Here is a 20,509-nt window from a genome sequence, read left to right on the forward strand (position 1 = left end):
CTTGAACATCTTTGTTTTCTTACTGACATTTTTTTTTAAAATAAAGTCCGCTACAGGTGTGTATCTGACAGCTTTACCGACCCCTGGTGGTATTCAGATTGCTGGGAAGACTCCAAATGATGGCACCTATGAACAGCATATTTCTCACATGCAAAAAAAAATAAATGATACAATAGCAAAAAACAAGGAGCTTTATGACATTAACCCTCCTGTAAGTAAAGTTTATGCAGCTCTCAAAAAGAATATTCCACATTCAATGCAGTTGAGTAAACTAGAGTGGTTACTGATCCGTAGTTGAAGAGTTTTGATTTGAATGCATGTTTGTTTCATCAATATGAAAATCCTTGAACTCAATCAGAGTGGAGATTTATATAATCATCTCTGCTTTCTATAGCTGATGTCTTTAGAATTCCCCATCCCATTTGCGCAAATCACATTCATCATTTCAGGGTTTAGAGAGTTTTGAAAGCAGTAGCCATTTGGAGTGTAGCTGTGGAAGGTTAGAAAGTACCTTTTACTTCAACAGTCTGCATGTACTCCATTTTAACTTGGTGGTAATATATCCTTTGGCTTAGAGTTTTTAACTCCAAGTATTTATATCCTGGCAACCAGGAGTATGCTCAAGCTATAATTTAAATATATTTGTTTGTGTAGGAGCTAAATATCTACAATTATGGTATACCAAGGTTCTGTAGGTAAGAGTCCACTCTAGCTGCAAATATGCATAGTCTTCCAGGCTTCAAAAGCTAAGCGCCACAGCAGACTATCCTAATAGAGAGGTTAGTCTGCACAGAGAGCATTCTGAAGTCACCTATTCTTACATGTTAGAATTGAAGAGTAGTTGAAGGGGAGAAAAACTAGTATAAATAAAATTCCCATCACAGAACTGCATAGCAACAGAAACTGCTTCGATATTCCTATTACCCTACCTTTTCTCTAGGCCTAAAATAGGAAAGGGACAAGTCCTGGCACACTTAAAAAATATACATATTAAAGAAAAAAAATCCTTTAACTGGGAGTATATATCGAACTCTTTTTCCACTTTAGTCCTTCTATTTACAGCTTTGGGGAAGAATATTTTGGGAGACTTCTGCCTCACACAGGTATTGCTATATAAAATGACTTGTAGGCTGGCCAGTGACTGTCCTTCTGCTTTCTTAGAACCATAGGAATTTATTGGTCCCAATACAGGACTAGATTCCAGAAAGGGAAGTATGGGAACTCTTTGAAATCTTTGGACTGTGAAGGTACTTAACCTGTCTTCTCTGTCTGTCAGTTAGAGAGGAACTCATGTTACCAAGAGCTAAGAGTAGAATCCTTCTGCACTACCAAAAAGGGAAATTAATCTGTTTTGAAATAGATAATCTTTGTGACTGTGTGAAGTTGTCATTGATCACCGTGAGGCAGAAAACATCAAAGTTACTTTCTGTCACATAGGGCCTCTCAGCCTGTATCAACAATTCCAATATAAATCCCATTTTTCCATGATGTGCAGCTGCCATAAAAAAATTATTCTAACACGCAAAGTTCTTTCTCTCCCTCTATCTGAGAGTTTAATGCACTCCATTTTCCATAGCAAGTAAGGCTGTGTGTTACAAATGCTACAGTGGTGCTGTTGCAGCACTGCAGTGTAGTCATTTCCTGCATCTACGGAAGAGGTAGTTGGTTAAACAAAGCTCTGAGGCAGTAGCTAGGGCAACAGAAGAATTCTTCTCTAAGCCTTATAGCATCTATAGTGATGGTTATATTGACCTAATTACAGAGTTCAGGGTTTTAATTTTTCCTGGCCCTTAGTGATGTATCTGTTGATCTAATTTATAAGTGTAGACCAGGCCTGAGTGGCTTCTAGGCTAATTAAATAGGCACAGTGAGGTCTTTAATAGTTGTCATGCAGTCTTTGGCTCCTGTCACTTCTTTGATTAAAGGAAGCTCTCTGTATTACTCATCCTACGTATTTTTTTCCAATAAACTGGAATCACTTCACCTTTCTTTTTCAAAATTCATGAAGATTATCTTCAGAAGATTCTTAGCAATTTTTTTGTTCTGAAATTTCCTTATATCAGAACAAAAAATAAATGGATATGGTACGTTTTATATAAACCTCAGTGTGTCCAGAAACTGTTGAAGAATAATGGTTAACATTACTCATCACTGATAGGAATAGTGTTGTTGATGATTTTTTTCCTCCGTCAGTTTGGTACAGAATATGCAACATCTTGGTTCTTCTTCGAGCAGTGTCCCGTGGGTGCTCCACTGTAGGTGTCTGGCTTGTTCCGGCACCGCAGATCGGCGAACTTTTCCAGCTGTAGTCTGTCGGGCCGCGCATGCACAAAGCGTGGCTCGTGCCTTTTTGTGCCGTTTGAGTGTGCACGGCCTGGCTCCCGCCAGTTCCTCCTGACCGTCCCTGGAAAAAAATTTCTCAGAACTTAACCATTTCTCTCATGTACATTGTTACTTTAGTTTCGTTACCCTCATTTAAAAAAAAAAAAAAAAGCGATAGAAGAACTTGAAAACGGCAATCATGCTGGGTTCACCCAGTTTTAAAAAGTGCCGTGAAGCAATGCCTGCTTCGGACGGCTATGCTCTTTGTATCAGGTGCCTCGATGAGGGACACACACCTCAGAAGTGTCCCCACTGCTGCAAGCTCACCGCGAGAGCAAGGAGAGATCGAGACATGAGGCTTAGAATGCTCCTCTTTGACAGGGCATTACAGCCACCAGAGACTGCTGCTGCAGAGTCATCGGGAGATCCCTCAGCCAAGCAGTCTCCTAAGAAGACAAGGAAAAGACCATCTCCTTCTCGCTCTCTTCCCCCAACGCGTGTTAGGAGGACAGACCAGGCACCTCCAGCTCGTTAGCCATTCGTGGCCCGCATAAGGCGAAGCAAAGTGGCAGCACTCGGGCTCTGCATCCCTCGATTTTGCTTCATTCGGTGCCCAAAGTACCATCGGCGCCGAAGCCTTCCCTGGCACCGCTGCTGCACCCGGCACCGAGAGCTGTCTCAGTGCAGTCTCCCGAGTGTGGCACTGGATGCACTTCCACAACTGATTGCTCTCTCTGTTCTCTCTGCACCGAGCACCATCACCAAGACTGCCGGCACCAGTGGTGCTCCCTCCGGCACCGACAATTTCCCGGGCACTATACCACTCACCGACACTGAGTGGTAAGCGAGATTTTGGTGCCGGAACACGTTCCTCCAATAAAGGATATTCCTTCCCAGCATTCACTAGTCCCGCGTGACTCGGCGCCATGCACAGCACCGAGGGGGGAACGGGAAGAGTCTATACGATCTTCTCCCCCATTCGCTTCACCAGACCAACCTACTACAGCAACACGCTGGAAAGCTAGGAGAATCATCACACCATCCCCTTCTTCAGATCGCAGTCAGTTCTCACCGGAGCTGCCTTCCCCTTTATCGGTGCATTCGGCCCAATCTGAGGCATTCCCGCTCCCCCCACATCTCGCCAAGACACCGCTACTACTGCTCGCCTTCGCCACGACGATCCAGGGGACGATCCCGATCTTCCAGATCTCCATCGGGGTCAGGTAGCTCAGGGTACTATGACTATCATAGATGCCATTACTACAGCAGATGACCGCATCGCTACTGTCACGGGCACAAGTTGCCCCATCAGCACCGCTACTATAGGCACTATTCCCACTCATCTAGCAGACATACATCAAGGTCTGATTCTCCACATCGTTCTCAAGCGTCATCTAGCAGGGAACATCAATCCTTACCACCAGCTACCAGACCACCAACTCAGTCAGGTGTCCCTCCGTCTCAGCCAACTGAATCACAAGTCCAACAACAACAAAATCTTACTCAGGATGAGCCTCAGGTTCAGTCCCCCACAGACCAATCCTCTTCGTCCCCTGACGATGCAGTATTCCAGAGGGACACTTCACCATCAGATGATCTACGGCAATTCCAAGATCTTTTCAGGAGAGTAGCGGAGTCAGAAAACATGCAGATTGCAGAAGTCCAGCAGAAATCTCACCACTTGCTCAGAAATCTATAGCCCTCACATCAGGCCAAGGTGGCTCTCCCACTAGATGATGCCATCCTTGAGATTGCTGATGACATATGGCAACTGCCGGCTTCTGTCTCCGCCACCAACAAAAAAGCAGGTAAGAAATATTTCGTCCCAGCGAAAGGGATGGAGTTCTTGTTTTCCCATCCCCAACTAAATTCTCTGGTTGCAAAGAACGAAGGGCCCGCAACAACGACCTAACGTGCCGGACAAAGACGTGAAACAGTTGGACCTCTTTGGGCGAAAAATTTACTCATCTGCTGTGCTCACGCTCTGCATGGCAAATTATTCGGCATTTTTAGCCAACCAGGCGGCGGTCTACAAAGACCTGCTCTCCAAAGTCCAAGGTCTGCCTTTCGATAGGCACAACCTTTTCTCCGATAAAACTGATCAGCTTCTTCATTCGGGAAAAGAGTCAAGAACCACCCTCAAAACTTTGGAGATTTATACGCCTCCCTTCCGTCGCAAGAAGTATACTCCCTATCAGAGGCAAAGATCATTCACCTTTCAATCATCCCAATACAGACAGCGGGACCAACAACACAATCGGCAGCGCCAACAGAGGCGGAGACCCCAATCAAAACCATCTGGTCACCTAAATACCAAACAGCAAGTTTGATGCTCCCGTCGAGGGACTGTGCGCCATTCCTCTTAGCAACCATCTCAGTCCCACAAAACCATTGTTCCATCACCGACTGAGACCCTTCCAACATTGATGTTCTCAAATCACCACCGACAGATGGGTACTTCAAACGGTTACTCTAGGACACACCATCCCGTTTATTGACCTACCTCCTCCCAACCCCCCCACCCCATCCCTTTTCAGGAACCCATCTCACGAGCCTCTCTTACAGCAAGAGATCAATCGCCTCCTTGCCATTGGAGCAATAGAGGCAGTCCCAAACGACTTCAGGGGCAGGGGGTTTTACTCCCGATATTTTCTGACAGAGAAAAAATTGGGAGGATGGAGGCCGATTCCTAACCTCAGAGGACTAAATCGATATTTGCGAAAGTACCATTTCAGGATGATTACCCTAGCCACCATCATTCCAGTGCTTCACAGCGGGGATTGGTTCACGTCCCTTGATCTTCAGGATGCCTGTTTTCATGTGGCGATACACCTGGCCCACAGATGATTTCTACGTTTCCAATTAGGCGCAGACCATTTCCAATTCAGGGTCCTGCCTTTTGGTCTCTCATCGGCTCCCAGGGTTTTCTCCAAGACTTTGGCAGTAGTTATAGCCTATCTGCGTCGCCTAGGCATAGTGATATTCCCTTACTTAGACGACTGTTTAATCAGAGCTCCTTCAGCGGCAGAAGCGCTGCACGCGACGCACCTCACAAAAACAGTTTTCGAAGCCTTGGGGTTGATCCTCAACATCCCGAAATCATCCATGACGCCACACCAGTCAATACAGTTCATAGGCGTGCATCTCGCTCCACCAAGACACGTGCTTTCTTACCAATGAGCAGATTTCAAGTGATGCAAGACCTCATACTAGCCATTACCATTAGTCCCAAGCCTTCTATACTTCAATGTCTTCAGCTCATGGGACACATGGCAGCTACGACACACGTTGTCGAACATGCGAGACAACACTTTAGTTGCCTCCAACATTGGATAGCTACTGTTTGCACTCCAAATGCTCGGGACGTCCACAGACATGTATCAGTACCCCCCCGGGTCAGAAACTCTCTAACTTGGTGGGCTGTCCCCAAAAACCTAAAGTCGGGTGTCCTCTTCCATCGTCAGCAGCCAACACTACAGCTAACCACCAATGCGTCGCTGCTAGGTAGGGGCGCGCACCTGGAGCACAGTCAGGCTCAGGGGCTTTGGTCCCCCGTGGAGTCGTTGATGCATATCAATCTCCTGGAAATGCGGGCGGTGTGCAATGCATGTTGACGTTTCCTTCCAAAGATTCAAGGCCAGACGATTCGAATTCTTACCGACATGACAACTGTCTACTATATAAACAGGCAGCGTGGAGCCCTATCTCGGTCACTTTGTGCCAAGGCAATAACTCTCTGGAATTGGTGCATCCATCACAAAGTCTCCCTTATTGCACAGTTCTTACCCGGTCAACAGAACACCACAGCAGATGCACTGAGCAGGCATTTCACCTTGAAGCACAAGTGGGAGTTCCATCCAGATGTCCTCATAACCATATTCCAATCCTGGGGCTTCCCAACAGTAACTTGTTTGCAACATGCACGAACGCCAAATGTCCTCAATACTGCTCGAGAGCAGGCATAAGGCGGGGGTTCAAGGGAGACGCTTTCCTGTACAATTGGAGTCATCATCTGTTATATGCGTTCCCCCCCACACCTCTAATTCCCAAAGTGCTTGAAAAGATACTCATGGACAGAGCCATGGTAATCTTGATAGCTCCTTTTTGGCCAAGACAAACGTGGCTTCCTTACCTTCACAGAATGTCGGCACGTCATCCGTATCCTCTGCCCAGGAGGTATGACCTTCTTTCACAGAACAACCAGCGCTTGCTCCATCCACAGATCGATCTTCTGGCATTGACAGCCTGGTTCCTAATTGGTTCCAACGAACAGAAATGATTTGTTCACAAGAGGTCAAACACATTCTCCTGCACAGCAGAAAATTATCCACAAGATCTACTTACCTTTGCAGATGGGCACCATTTTCTGCATGGTGCACAAATGCGTGTTTGGACCCTTATTCTCCTCCCATGCACCGGATTCTGGAGTATCTTGTGCATCTCAAAGACTCTTCTCTCACTTGTGCTTCAATCAAGGTGCACATTGCTGCAATCACCGCTTTCCGTCAGTTGATGGACGGTTGTTCCGTTTTCTCTCACGCAATGACTAGGCATTTCATGAAAGGTATGGCCAACCTTTTTCCACACCGCACGCAACCAGCCCAACTGTGGAATTTAGAGCTGGTTCTCAATACCCTAACATACAGGCCCTTTGAGTCGCTTGCCACGTGTGACCTATGCTTCCTTACGATGAAAGTCCCCTTTCTAATTGCTATAACCTCTGCAAGAAGGGTTAGCGAATTGGCTGCCCTATTGGTTATACCTCCATACACAGTGTTCACCAGTCACGGAGTCACATTCCGCCCTCAACCAACTTTCCTTACAAAAGTGAACTTCCGATTCCACATCAACGAACCAATAGTACTCCCCATCTTTTACCCAAAACCCCATGCCTCGCTGGAGCAGCCTCATCTGCACACCCTTGATGTCAGGCGCACCTTGGCCTTTTACATAGAAAGGACACGACCCCTTCGAAAGACAAATATGCTTTTTGTGTCTACAGCTGAGCATTCTATGGGCCATCCGTTGTCAGCACAGTGCATTTCGTCAAGCATAGTAAACTGCATAAAGGAATGCTATGAACTACATAATAGACCACTATTGCAAAAACCAAGAGCCCATTCAACACAGGCAATCACCACATCAACTGCTTTCTTGAAAGGCGTACCGCTAAAAGACATTTGCAGGGCTCCTACGTGGTCTTCGGACTTTACCTTTGCTAGACATTGTGCCATTCCCAACCTTCACCTCCAAGATGGGGCGGTGGCGACTCTGTCCACAGTCGCAGCACGATAGCTCCGAACCCTCCTCCTTTCAGGGGCTACTGCTGCGAATTCACTTACAGTGGAGCACCCACGGGGCACTGCTCGAGGAAGAAGAAGTTACTCACCTTGTGCAGTAACGATGGTTCTTCGAGATGCGTGTCCCATGGGTGCTCCATGACCCGCCCTCCTCCCCTCTTCGGTACTCTCACTTATGTCTTTCAGATCAAGAGGATCAGGAGGTACTGGCAAGAGCCGGGCCGTGCACACTCAAACGGTGCGAAAGGGCACGAGCTGCACTTTGCGCATGCGCAGCCCTGCAAACTATGGCTGGAAAAGTTCTCCTATCTGCGGTGCCGGGACAAACCCGACACCTACAGTGGAGCACCCACGGGACACGCATCTCGAAGAACCATCATTACTGCACAGGGTGAGTAATTTCTTTTAAAACCTAAGGGGGAACTGAATGGGGCAAAACATTTTTTTAAAATAACAAACAAATGTACATTGTGAGCATATTTTTTTTGTTCTAGATGAACTCCTGAAGACTATCATTGTTGTTAATAGAAATATTTCTTACATTCACTGTACATTATCTATGTGATAAATTAAAAATGAGTCTATTTCACTGTTTGTTATTACTAAGGGCACAGTATAAAAATCAAATTTTTGTATATATAGTTCTCTTTATGTCAACACAATTGACTGTTGTGGAGCTAATTGTTGATCTTTTCCTTGAAGCGGTAATCCTGTTTGTGGTAGAAGTAACAGGAATGACTTGAGATGAGGGAGATAAATCCACATGCATACACCTCTCATAGTGATAAAGGAAATTTTAAAATAAAAGGGCAGAATTGAATTAAAATCAGAAAATATTACTTCTATTGTTGGCAAAGTTACTTCTGAGTAGAATGATGCTCAGAATGTTGTGGGTCTTAACTTGCCATCACATAGCTTTAAAATTTGAAATGAGTTTTAAGACATGAAGTACATATCTGTATTTTATTTTAATACTCTTTTTCAGGAGATACCAGAGGAAATCATAGGGTCTCCCTTTCCAGAACCTAGACAGCGATCCAGGCTGCTAAGGTCTCAGTCAGAAAGTTCCGATGAAGTTATGGAACTGGACCTTTCACATGGGAAAAAGGATGCTTTTGTCTTGGAGGTGATATCTGTATCTCTGATGCTCATGCTCTACCTTTCATTTTGAAAAATGCATGGAAAATAGATGGACTTATGAATTATTTCCAAAGTGGCGGGAATTATAGAACAGCTCATTGTTTTGTATCAAAAGAAATGCTTAATTGAAATTTGAAATACCCTTCTGCTCCTCTCGTCTGTTGTTCTTGAGCATAACCAGTCTCTGCATATGAACCACGTCATAAAAGATGTCGTCTTCTTGGTCAAGCAATACTTAGATGGTAGTAAAAAAATAAATTCAAGATTCTTTTTCAGCCAGAGAGGCAGTCATCATTGATGCAAGCCTAAAATAGCTTGTATGCGTAGTGTTCAGTGCTGTATGCCCAAAATTCCATTATTTTTGTGATTATTAATACAGCGTATTTATTCTTTGGGGGCCCTATTGTATTGTCTTTTCTTATGTCTGAGAAGTTAAAATCCTTTGAGTCTAAAATTTTATTAGACTGAATAGCTTTCAGATAACAGAAGAACTTAGAGTGCTTTGTCAGGTAAAGACATACGTTAAACTCGATAGTTGAAGTGTATTTAAATGAATTACATATTTTGAGGTACTGTGAGAAGTATAAAAATTAATTTTTGTTTCCTTGAAAGTACTAAATCAAAAATTCTTGAATTTTAAACTTGAAAGTGCTAATCAAATGATAATATACTAAAACATGAAGAAATTGAATATTTATTTATTTTTTTAAAATCTTGAGATTAGTTGTTTTGTATTTTGTTCATTTGGCCTCTATTGATTCAGCTCATCTTTTCAGAATTAATATAACATTTAAAAACTTTGGTGTTTTTTTTTTTCAAACTGTGAGCTAAAGCCCCATTTTGGAACCCAAATAAGTGAACTGATTTTCAAAAGTGCAATTTTCTAGCAGTTCCCAAATTAGTCATTTATATAGGCATCTAAATAAATTCACCAATTAAAAAAACACTCAACTTTTGTATCTTGTAATAACCTTGTAGTATTTTTGTCTTATTGATGTGATCAGTGTGTTTTATAAGTATGATTTGTTTCAGATTGATGATACAGATGCAATGGAAGATGTACATTCTTTATTGACAGATGTTCCACCACCTCCAGGTATAGTAAACTAAATTATCTTATTAAGAGGTTAAAATTAATAGTTGAATTAACTTCTGGTAGTTCTTTTCACAGTATGCTGGATAATAAAATCATTCATTCAAGGTCAAAATTGAAAAAAAATCCTTGAAATGCAATTTGTTAGTGTGAGTCAGATTTCACAGAGGAAAAATACTTTGTTTCTCTTAAGAATGTGCTCATTGAAACCTGAGGCAAGGAAGATTACTTCCTAGTACACTGTGTGTTGATCATCTTTTTGTACCATAACTGGAAATTGGCATAGTAGTCATTTCTTTGTAGAATGAAAAGTTTCAAAATTCTTGAGTGTTTTGCATTAATTATTCAGTATCTGCAGATTGCTATATTCTGGACAGCTGAAATGAAGTCAGGAGATTTATTCCAGCGTGTTGTTTAAATTAAATGGTATATTACTTATTAGATCTTGTATATTGTTCAGTTATAACTTTTATATTTTTTCTTTCAATGTGGCAGTATTCATTTCTATTCTGCTACCATATGAAAGTCTACTCATGTCTTCCACTTGAGCTTTTTAATGTGTTCTTATTTTTCTTGAAGGGAAACAGTGTAAGAGCACACAGGTTTCTTAATTATTTCACCCACAATCATTGTGGGTTTTTTTTTAATTCACTGTGCTTATTTTGTGTAGAAAGCAGCAATGTAATAAATAATAGCAAATTGGATGTATCAGGGTATTCATTTAATAAATACTTTATAGGCTCTCAAGGATTTAGCAACATCAGAATTTACTACTAAGTGAATTGAATTTTCAGAATCCAATTCTGAAATAGGAATATCATGTAGCAAAATTGATGTTAGAATAAATGAGATGTTAGTGGTCTATATCACTATTAAATAGCAATATTGTTATTTTAATAATGTATATATTGCATAATGTGCTAACTACTACAATATTATGATAATTTCTTCTTGGAAAAAATATTCCTACATTTGATTCACTTGTAAACAAACTTTTTGCGTTTTTTTCCCCATTTGTTTCATTTCTTTTCCAGGAACTTACATTTTCCTTTTATTCTTTGAAACAGTACTTGTTTTCCAAAGTTCAGATTGGTTTTCTTTTTTCATCTTTGTTTTAGCAGCCCCTAATCCTTGTCTTCTTCATACTGACATTTGTATATACTTAATCTTAAAATAGAATTCTTAAAGACCTATTTCCTTACTGTAGGGGTCCAGCAACCAGTAAATACATTGCTCCTCATGGAACTTCAGCACTCTGGGCCTCATCTCCACTATAAACCTCAGTTTAATAGCAAGCAGCTAGTTGCAGCCCACTCAATTTTTAGCTTTCAAGAATATGCTAGTAGAAAAGGACATCTCTTCTTCATAGATGTTAAATGTGATCTTTGTGTTACACCTAATCTACTTTTGTCATGTCTTGCAACCTGCTTACATTCACGGTATCCATAGCATCCACTCATGTATGAACTTTGACATACAGTTGCAGAACTTGTCCTAAATTTCTTTTAAGTAGAGGGTTCACACAATATAGTCTTTTATTTGAAAGCAACTAGGGATGTTAACCAGTAAGTGTACTGTCCTCATTTGTAGGTTGTGTGCTCTTCTGGTCCTGGCAATCTTGGTTTGTTAGTCATTTTTTAGCAAATTAAAAAAGATTAATTATATAAAAAGTATAGTAATGAAGTGCTAGGTTGTTAAAAATATTGTTTATTTACTAATACTTCAAATTTTTGTTGCTACATAGGTTTTTGTGGAAAATATATTTAATCTTTATTCTATATTATGAAATGTCTAATGTTTAGAATGATAGTATGTTCCTGTAGTACTGCCATATATTTTAAAATTGATGCATAGCATCATTAGAAAAAAGTACTATGGATGTTTAATTTAGCTTTTGCAAAACCCTGCACTACTTCAGTGCACAGCACATTATATAAACCTGTGAATATTTTATTTAACAGGTTTTTACAGTTGTAACACAGAAATTATGCCTGGCATAAATAACTGGACTTCTGATATACAGGTAAAGTTACTTTTAAAACAAAAGGACCATTTTAAACCAAATTTATATGTAAATATACTGTCGGCATTAGAATAGATTTTGAGAGCAGTTGCATTATGAAAAATGAATTAATAATGATGCTCTTATTCAGCATATCCATTCCTTTTGTTTAACAGATATAGCAGAGTAGTGACAAAAAGTTTGTATTGCTTTATATTCCTGTTGCATTGCAGGGTCTGTTCTTCCAAGAAAGTGAGAGCTATATTGTGCATAGTCGAAAGAAATTTTTTTAGAAAAGTGTTGTATGGGTGAAATTCTAGGTATCATTTGGCCCACAGAACCTGGTTTGCTGTTGATTTGTGATGTGGTAAGAACTTAGGCTAGCTTTCAGAGCCCAAGAGGAGGTTAAATACCTAAGTTTATGCTTAAAAAATTGTTTTGAGAGGGACACCCTGTTGTCAGAGTGTAGATTTATCTGTATCTCACATGCGCTCATGAAATATTAATGATAGATTATCTATATGTACACACTTACTTGTGTGGCAAATAAAAAATGCAACATTCTCCCTTTTCCACAGCACTACTTCATCATAGATCATTTTTATATATTGGTACATAGTTGGTTACAGACTGTTCTTGGACACTTATTTTTGTTTGTAAAATTTCAGTTTGTAAAATTTCAGTATCTGAGGATAGGCTGTCAATTTTGTTTCTTTTTCTCTAATCACCATAGTTACTAGTGCTGTTAATGTATTTAATCAGTTGCTTTGTTCCTGCTATTGCAATATATAGATTTAAAACTGAGGAAGATAAAGATAAACATTTCTGTTTCTGCTTCAGATGTTCACCTCTGTAAGAGTATCCAGATTAAGCAACATTAACCTGACAAATCAAACACTTAACAAGAATTTTAATGATCTCTGTGAGAATCTGCTTAAGGTAAGAGTTCTAGTTGCCAGATATATGTATTCATTTGAACAGAGATAATGTGGAATTCAGTTTATATTGCAAACATTTGTTTTTATTTTCTTTAGGATTACCTAAGAGATGTATAGACTTGTTTTAGGTCACATCTGGCTGTTCCTGAGCAGCTTTAGAAATATTTAAATTGCTGGATATGGTGCTATTTAGGCTCTTGAGAAGCATCAAATGAGAATAAAACCTGTGACTGTGTGTTATAAAAATAACAGTATTAAGATATTGCACGGTGCGGACAACATACCATAAACCTTTAAAACTATAATGAAATCACTGAATGTTAAGATAAAATAATGGGGGAATTAGTGTACTACAAAAAAGAAATTCATAGTTTGGTTTTTACAGAATAAATCAGATAGAGAATTAACAATTTTTTAAAGAATAATTCAAATAATCTTGTATTCAACAGAGTCTATATTTTAAGCTACGCTCTATGATTCCGTGCTGCCTTTGTCATGTAAATTTTACAGTTGCTCTTCCAGAGGATGAAGTAATTCAGGTAAAATTTTGTTCAGTTGTTATTAAAGTCTGCAGCCATGCCACTTAGTTTTCTGTTTACATTAGGTCTTGCAAAATAAACCTAATTAGCTTGAGTCACTAATGTGTTGGGGATCTTCAGTGAAGAACTACCTGCCCACAAGATGACATGTTCATTCATCAGTTTACATTATCCCTCTGAGTTTATGAAACAGCAGCATAGCATTTTGTTGTGCTAAGGAAATGTTGTCTTTCCAATAAAATAGAAGATCCTGACTAGTTGCCTTTAAAGGCCCCATGGCATATACAGTAACAACATGGCTGCTACCATCCTTTTCAAATTCTAAATTTGGTGACTTCATTTTGGCTACCTATTTTTGTGGCAGCTTCAAGAGTATATAGTATATTTCTTCACTTACTTTTAATACATTGTGTATTTTATAGGTGTAAGCTATAAATCAGCTTCTGTGTTTTCAGCATAGGTATGGCTTCATTTCTGTGGTCAGAGAAAAAGTTACTTTGTATTCCTTACTTATCCCACAAAGTACAGTGAGACATTATTAACACTGCTGTGAAGTGTTAAAAGCTCATCGCTAAAGTTAAAACTTCAACAACAAATAGTCTAATAGCACTTTAAAGACTCACAAAACATATAGATGGTGGTATGAGCTTTCTTGGGCACAACCCACTTCTTCAGATGATGTTAACAAATTAAGAATCTCTCAGCTGAGAGACTCCATGCTAGCAACTTGCAATTGTTGCTTGGAAAGAGCCCATTCATAATCTTTACAGCGAGATTCCCCCCCCCCCCCCCCCCCCAAAAAAAAGTCAGCTTATGAATGAGTATAAATGGTAATTGATGAAAATACAAAGTCCTAATTATGTTTTGGTTCTGTTCACACACATTTTTAAAAAACTTGGCTCTCACGTTATTAAGTGGATTTTTTTTGGCAACAGATTCTAGCCATCATTTGCTCTCAGACCATCTCTGCAATGGAAGATTATTTTGTGCTGTTTCTTTATTCTGATAATGACTCCCATTTTTTTAGCTTCTAATTACTATGATTAACAGTCTTAAACATTTCTATTTACATAGAACATTGCCATCTCTTCTCACAAAACAGTGCCCTGAATATAGTTAACAAAAATGTAAGTTCTGCTTAAAAAAAAATAGTCAGCTTATTGCTATTCCCAGTGGTCATCATGTAAGGTTTTTCCATAGCGGAATGTTAATGTTAATTTTGGCAAAGATTTTGGAAGATTGTACAAAAGAGATTTTATACTAACAATATGTACTTTATGATTGCAGGTCACAGTCACAGCAGTTGCAATAACATTTGACAAAAATCAAGCATTACAAACCAGTAAAGTCCCTGCGGCAGAAAAAACATTGCAAAGGGGTAAACATTTTGAGGGGTGGGAGTGAAATGATCAATTCTTGTTAATCATTTGTATTGGAAAGATGTTAAGTATGTAGTGGATGATATTGATTTTAGTTTATAAATTCAATCATATACTTCTTCACTGGAAAGCTCTTTCTAAAGAATGAGTGGTCTAACTACTCATGCATTTTTCTGTTGCTACTGCTTTGGAAAAAAGGACATGGTTATCATGGAACGCTCGTGTGTTGTCTTATAAATTGCAAAATCGTTTCCCCTTTTCACGAGATTCTAGGAAATTATTCACAATGGTTAGAAAATTACGTTGGCTGCCTTTTTTAGAACTCAGTGAAGTATAAAATGTTTTGAAGGGGAGAAGATTTATGCAATCTATGTATAAGGTTCCCAAAAGGAGCACCCATGCTAAACTAAGAGAGGATACATGTTTTAAAGAAATGTAGGTCGATTTTATTTATGGAGTAAATTATTAATGATGGAGATTGGTAATGTGAGAGAGAGAAACACACTTTGAGATCACTGAATTTAAATCTAGGTCAGTTCAATAGTTACTGAAAATAGTTACCTTTTTATGGCTGTGCAGTAGCCTATGTGAATTAAATTGATAATTTCAGTCTGTTTCCTGGTACTGAAGTGTTGAGTTCAGGTCACAGTTACTATCCTCTTTGTGCTCTCTCTCTAAAAATAGCTTGGAAGTTTGAATTCTCTTTTTACCTCTAGAGATGGCCCTTCAAAGCTAAGGTTAAAAGAGTTCAAGTCATTAACTGGCTGGCTAGGGTGGGAGCTTTTCTGCACCTGTGTTCTTTCCTCTTATGTGGATAGCGAATTTAAATGTCCAGGCTTATCCAGCTTCTTTCACTAATACTAAATTCACTTTTAAAAAGAGAAAGTTAGAAGAACCAGGTATAAAAAGGAATTTTTCTCATATAAGAAAAAAAACTGTTGGATACAGTTAACTTAGGCAAGGCAGACCTAGAGCACATAGTTTGGTTGGTCTAAAATAGTTCTACTTAAATCAAGCCCTGTTGAGTGAAATTCAGATTCTGTCCAAGCAGTTCTGCAGCTGTATTTATTAGCAAACATCTAATTACTTATCTGCACTCAAAGTCCACGACTATGTGTTTATAGTGAATAAATGTGTTTTAGTCAGTCCATATCAAATTAAATCTGTAGTGCTTGTTTATATTGGCAAGATTTGTGGAGCTGGTTAACTCTGTTTAATGTATGTATGTTTCTTCTTTGTTGAAGCCTCTACAGACAATGAAGAGCAACTACAATTTCCATTGGAACTTTGCTCTGATCCTCTTGTTTCTCAACCATTCTCACCTGCTAAAGGTTGGTTAAATGAGAAGAAAAAAATAATCATTTGGTGTTCCACTCACTCGCTCCCTCATTGCTGGTGAAATGTATTCTCTTGAAAGCAGCTAAATACCATGCGTTGACATTCTGTGCTACCTCAGATAGAATGAAATGCTCTGCCCTTCAGTCAGATTTCTCAAACTTAGATCAGAAGGATTGGTTAGCAAACTTCTTTCCCCTCCCTCTGTCCTCTCGCTTGTTTCTTACCAAGAATTTTCCACCTTTTGCTCCATTTACTGTACTTAAATTTTCATAAGTGGAATTTTCATTCTCTTGCAGCATTTAGTTTATTGGGCTTTTGAAGCCCTGTCCCATGCTGCTGTATTTCTGCAACTAGCACATGTAAAATGACTGCCCACCGTACCAGGCTCAGAAATTTGAATAACGCTAAGAAAATACAATTTGTTTTTGGCAAAGAAAGTTTTATCTTGTGAACTGTGGCTGTTGGACTGAGCAAAATGGCTTACAATTTTCCATAAAGAGTTCTCAATACTTAAGAGGGAGCAAGTGAAAGGAAACATACAGTTCCCTAACAAATGGCTGTTGCTGTTTTGTGGTCTTTTCAGTTGTTAAACAGCTAATGCATTCTACCCCACAGGAAGCTGCATTTCAGTCATGGGGTACGTCTACACGTCTACTATTTTGAAATAACTACTGCTATTCCGTAATAACTTAGTCCACATCTAAATAGCAGACAGTTATTTCGAAATATTGTCAAAATACTGTCAAGCTAAAGGACTTCTTACTCAAACTCCTGTAACCCTCATTGTACGAGGAATAAGGAAAGTCAGATGAGGAGTGCTCTATTTTGAAATAAGTGCTGTGTAGACGCTCCCCACTTCAAAATAAGCTACGCAATGGATTTGCGTAGCTTATTTCAAGTTAAACCCTGCAGTGTAGATGCATCCATGGATGAAGTGTTTCCTGTATAAATGTGTTAAAGGGCCAAATCGACAGCTCCTGTAAATTAGCTCTATTTATTTCACTATGTACAGTGGCTGGCCCAAATTGTTTTGGGATAATGTTTAATAAATGAAGGAAATGGTATGAACGTTTCTTTATGGGTGGTTAAAGAGCTACTTCTCTACCATTTGCATAACATCACATGTGCTATAAAAGAAGTCCCACTGTTTTTCTGAGGTTAGTACAGTTAATTAAGAGCAGTATCCACTTGACTTTTTTTTAATGTTTGGTTCTTTTCTGTTGTGATCATTTTAACTTGATTACAGCCTGTAAAAGGAAAGATTGGAAGAACTTGGCATATTTTGTCTAGAGAAGAAAAAATAGGGAGGAGACAGTCTCTGAGCTAAGTTCCCTGTAGGCTGCACAGCTATTTGAGCCCCACGCAGAGGCTCAGAACTCCCGCGCAGGCAGGGAGGTAGGCTGACTGGCTAGGAAAGGGGCCATCTGAGCAGTTTTGAATGGAGTTGCATGCTTCAGATGGAGGAGCTCTCAGAGCAGGCAGGGAGGGGAAATGAGCAGGAAAGGAGGGAATAAGTGGCTGGGGGGAGAGTTGTAAGGGGTAGGTGTGTTTGGAGATATGAGGAGGAGGAGAAGGGAATAAGCTGGGAGGAATTGGAGGGGAAAGGAGTTGGGAGAGTCAGGTCTGCGCCGGGACAGGAGGTAGAGGCAGAAACCCAGCACTTTCCTTAAGCCTCCTGAGCTGGGAAGGAGGGTGGGGGGGAAGTTGACTGCACAGGGTAGGTGGGGGAAAGAAGGAGTGTTGGCATTAGGGTAACACGGAAGCAGGGGGGAGTTTGTGCTGTGTGTCCTGGGGTGAGGTGGGGGAGGGGTGGAGAGTGAGTTTGCCTGTAGGCTGTTTGCAGACTGCAGAGGGGTAGGTGGGGGAAAAGGTAAAGGGATGGGTGGATACTGATATCTGTGCAGTGGGATGGAGGTAGGAGGGGGAGTTTGGGGTGTCGTCCTCTCTGGCTGACTGGACTAGAGGGAGGGGAAGAAAGCAGGCTTCATTTAGCGCATGCGTGCGTGCGCGCCCCAGGACATTTCCACAAACAAAGTTCTTACATAGGTGTTAAGATAAGAAAGGAAGAAGATTTTTTTAACAGAAGTTTTGGAGTATTGCAGATATCTAAAACTCTGATCTTAATGATTTTTTAAATTCTGTGTTACTAATTAATACATGGTATATTGTATTGAATTAAGGCCAGATCTTTGCTTTGTGGTAGAGTTCTCACTCTTATGAGTCAGAAGTAGCAAGTACTAGGTGTAATGCTAGTTGTTTTGTAGGATGAAACCTTATTTGCAAGCTCTTTGAAACATGGATCTGTCTATAAACCCAGAATCCATGTGTTAATTTACTCTGGGGTTTCCACTCTTTGAGTTGGTGACACACACAAGTGAAAGTTACAAACCAGGAGAACTTGTATCTGTTTTTACAGGTCTCTGATTCACTTGTTCTTGTATAGCATGGATCCTAAACATTCCCCAGAAAAACTGTGTAAGCCAGAATGAATGTCTTTTACTCTCCTTTCCAGTGTCAGTAAAATATTATATTAGTATGCAAGGAGAGTATGACCATTTGTGGTTGACTCATAGATTTGTTTAGCATCTTAAAGCTGAGCTATGTGTGAATAATATGCATTTTTATGTGTTTACTAGCTTGAATTGATAAAAAGAATGATGATACATGTACTCCAAGGATAGTGTTAATTTTCTTATTTAATTTAATATTAAGCATTGCTCCTTGTTAACTATCCCTTGTTTCAATATATATTCTTCCATATCTATGGATTGTTTCTCTCTCTCTCTCTCTCTCTCTCTCTCTCTCTCAAAAACAAAAAAAACCTTTTCCTTTTGATGACAGAGTGACATCATCACATCTCTCTACGTCCCACATCCCCGCCCTCAGTTGCCCTGCCTTCTCCCTCCCCGGACGTGAGCCATGTGGACTTCCTCCTCTGTGGGGGCTGGAGCCACGAGGCCTCCGCCCTGATTGGTGGGGGGGAACTGCGTGCTCTCTCCCTTGAGGAAGGACAGGCTGGGCGGGGGAGGGGAGCGGGGGAAGAGAGGAGACAAGTATCCGAGGGGAGACGAGGCCAGGGCTGGCTGAGGCCATGAAGGGGGAGATGAGTGACTGGGGCTAGCTGAGACTGGTGGGGAGGAGCCAATAGCCCAGGGCTGGTGCAGCTGCCAACCCTCCCCTTTCCAGTGGCCAGGAGGTTGGAGCAGCCCTGGCTTTCCCCAGCAACCTGGGGGAGAGCCGGGCCTGCCTACCCCCAGAGACGGGGGTTGGCGAGAGTAGTGAGCAGGGCCATATTGGTGTTGTACATAAGAAAATTCAACCTGCCTAAGGATAGAAAATGTTAAAGTGAACACTGTCTCTGAATGTGTAAAAGGTTGACATAAAGAGGATGATGATCAGTTTCTACCAAGGGTAAAACAAGAAGTAATTGGTTTAGTTTACAGCAAGGGTGATTCAGATTAGAGAGTAGGAAAAACATTTCTAAGGAAAATGGGAATGGTGGGCATTCGCTCCTGGAGCACCCCTCTGGTGACCGAGTGTGAAATCATAGTTATGTAACTTTCTGTGTTTCCTTCCCTTTTTTCCAGGGAGGCTTTCATTTTTAAAAGTATCTGTATAAGTGCTCTTTCAGAGGTCTAGTTTATTTAATCTAAAAGTGGCACACTTCTGCCTCTACCCCTGTATCCTAGCTGGGGGACTGGTGTTAGGGGAAACAACAGAGTTAACCTGAGTTCATCAGTACCATTTAAGTCAGCATTGGGCAATTACTGGCCTGTGGGCTGTATGCAGGTCACCAGGGTTAGCCCCTGACAAGCTGCCAGTGCTTTATTTACCTGTACCGCCATAGGTATGGCTGCTTAAAGCTCCCATTGGTCAAGAATTGCTGTTCCTGGCCTATGGAAGCTGTGGGAAGTGGTGTGGACCAGGACATCTCTTCCCACAGCTCTCATTGGCTGGGAATGGCAATCCATGGTCAATGGGAGTTTCAAGCAGCTGTACCTACAGAGATGCAAGTAAATAAAGTGATGCGGGCCCAGCAGGGACTAACCTTGGTGAATAGCATCTGGCTTATTGCCCACCCCTGACTTAAGTCCACCTTCATCCAGGCAAGTGGGGTCTTTTTGGTTCAGCTTGTTGGTATCTGCTAAGGAAGCGTTTTTCATCTGAGTTCAGAATTGACACCCCAGCAGTCCTTATCTGGAACAACATATAATTCCTTTTTGATCTGGAGCTCTTGCTGTTACTTGTTCAGGTCCTCCTGCTGAGAGCAGGTTTTGCTAGGGCTTGGCTTTCACAGATCTTCTTTTTCAGGGCCTGTTCCTGCAAGTAACATTTTTAGATTTCCTTTCCTGGTAAGGTTATCACCCTAAGAAACCCTCCTCTTAGGAGGTTGGTTTTTGGAGCTCTGGCTTTCTTTCTGAGCCATCATAATTGTTTACAAGGCTGAAGTATTCTTTA

General features: G+C 40.8%; 1 protein-coding gene across 11 annotated transcripts in view; it reads left to right on the forward strand.

Moving 5' to 3' along the window:
• C2CD5 (C2 calcium dependent domain containing 5) overlaps window positions 1–20,509 on the forward strand; it is a 129,427-nt gene that overhangs the window by 97,465 nt on the left and 11,453 nt on the right. For all 11 annotated transcript variants that reach the window (XM_006121265.4, XM_075898311.1, XM_025183726.2 and 8 more), the window contains 8 exons: window positions 47–211; window positions 8,608–8,748; window positions 9,795–9,858; window positions 11,817–11,878; window positions 12,698–12,796; window positions 13,245–13,334; window positions 14,622–14,712; window positions 15,958–16,044. In XM_006121265.4, coding sequence (XP_006121327.2) covers window positions 47–211; window positions 8,608–8,748; window positions 9,795–9,858; window positions 11,817–11,878; window positions 12,698–12,796; window positions 13,245–13,334; window positions 14,622–14,712; window positions 15,958–16,044 — 799 coding nt within the window. The remainder of the gene's footprint in view (window positions 1–46; window positions 212–8,607; window positions 8,749–9,794; window positions 9,859–11,816; window positions 11,879–12,697; window positions 12,797–13,244; window positions 13,335–14,621; window positions 14,713–15,957; window positions 16,045–20,509) is intronic.

Source organism: Pelodiscus sinensis, chromosome 1 (assembly GCF_049634645.1).
Source record: "Pelodiscus sinensis isolate JC-2024 chromosome 1, ASM4963464v1, whole genome shotgun sequence".
Lineage (NCBI taxonomy): Eukaryota > Metazoa > Chordata > Testudines > Trionychidae > Pelodiscus > Pelodiscus sinensis.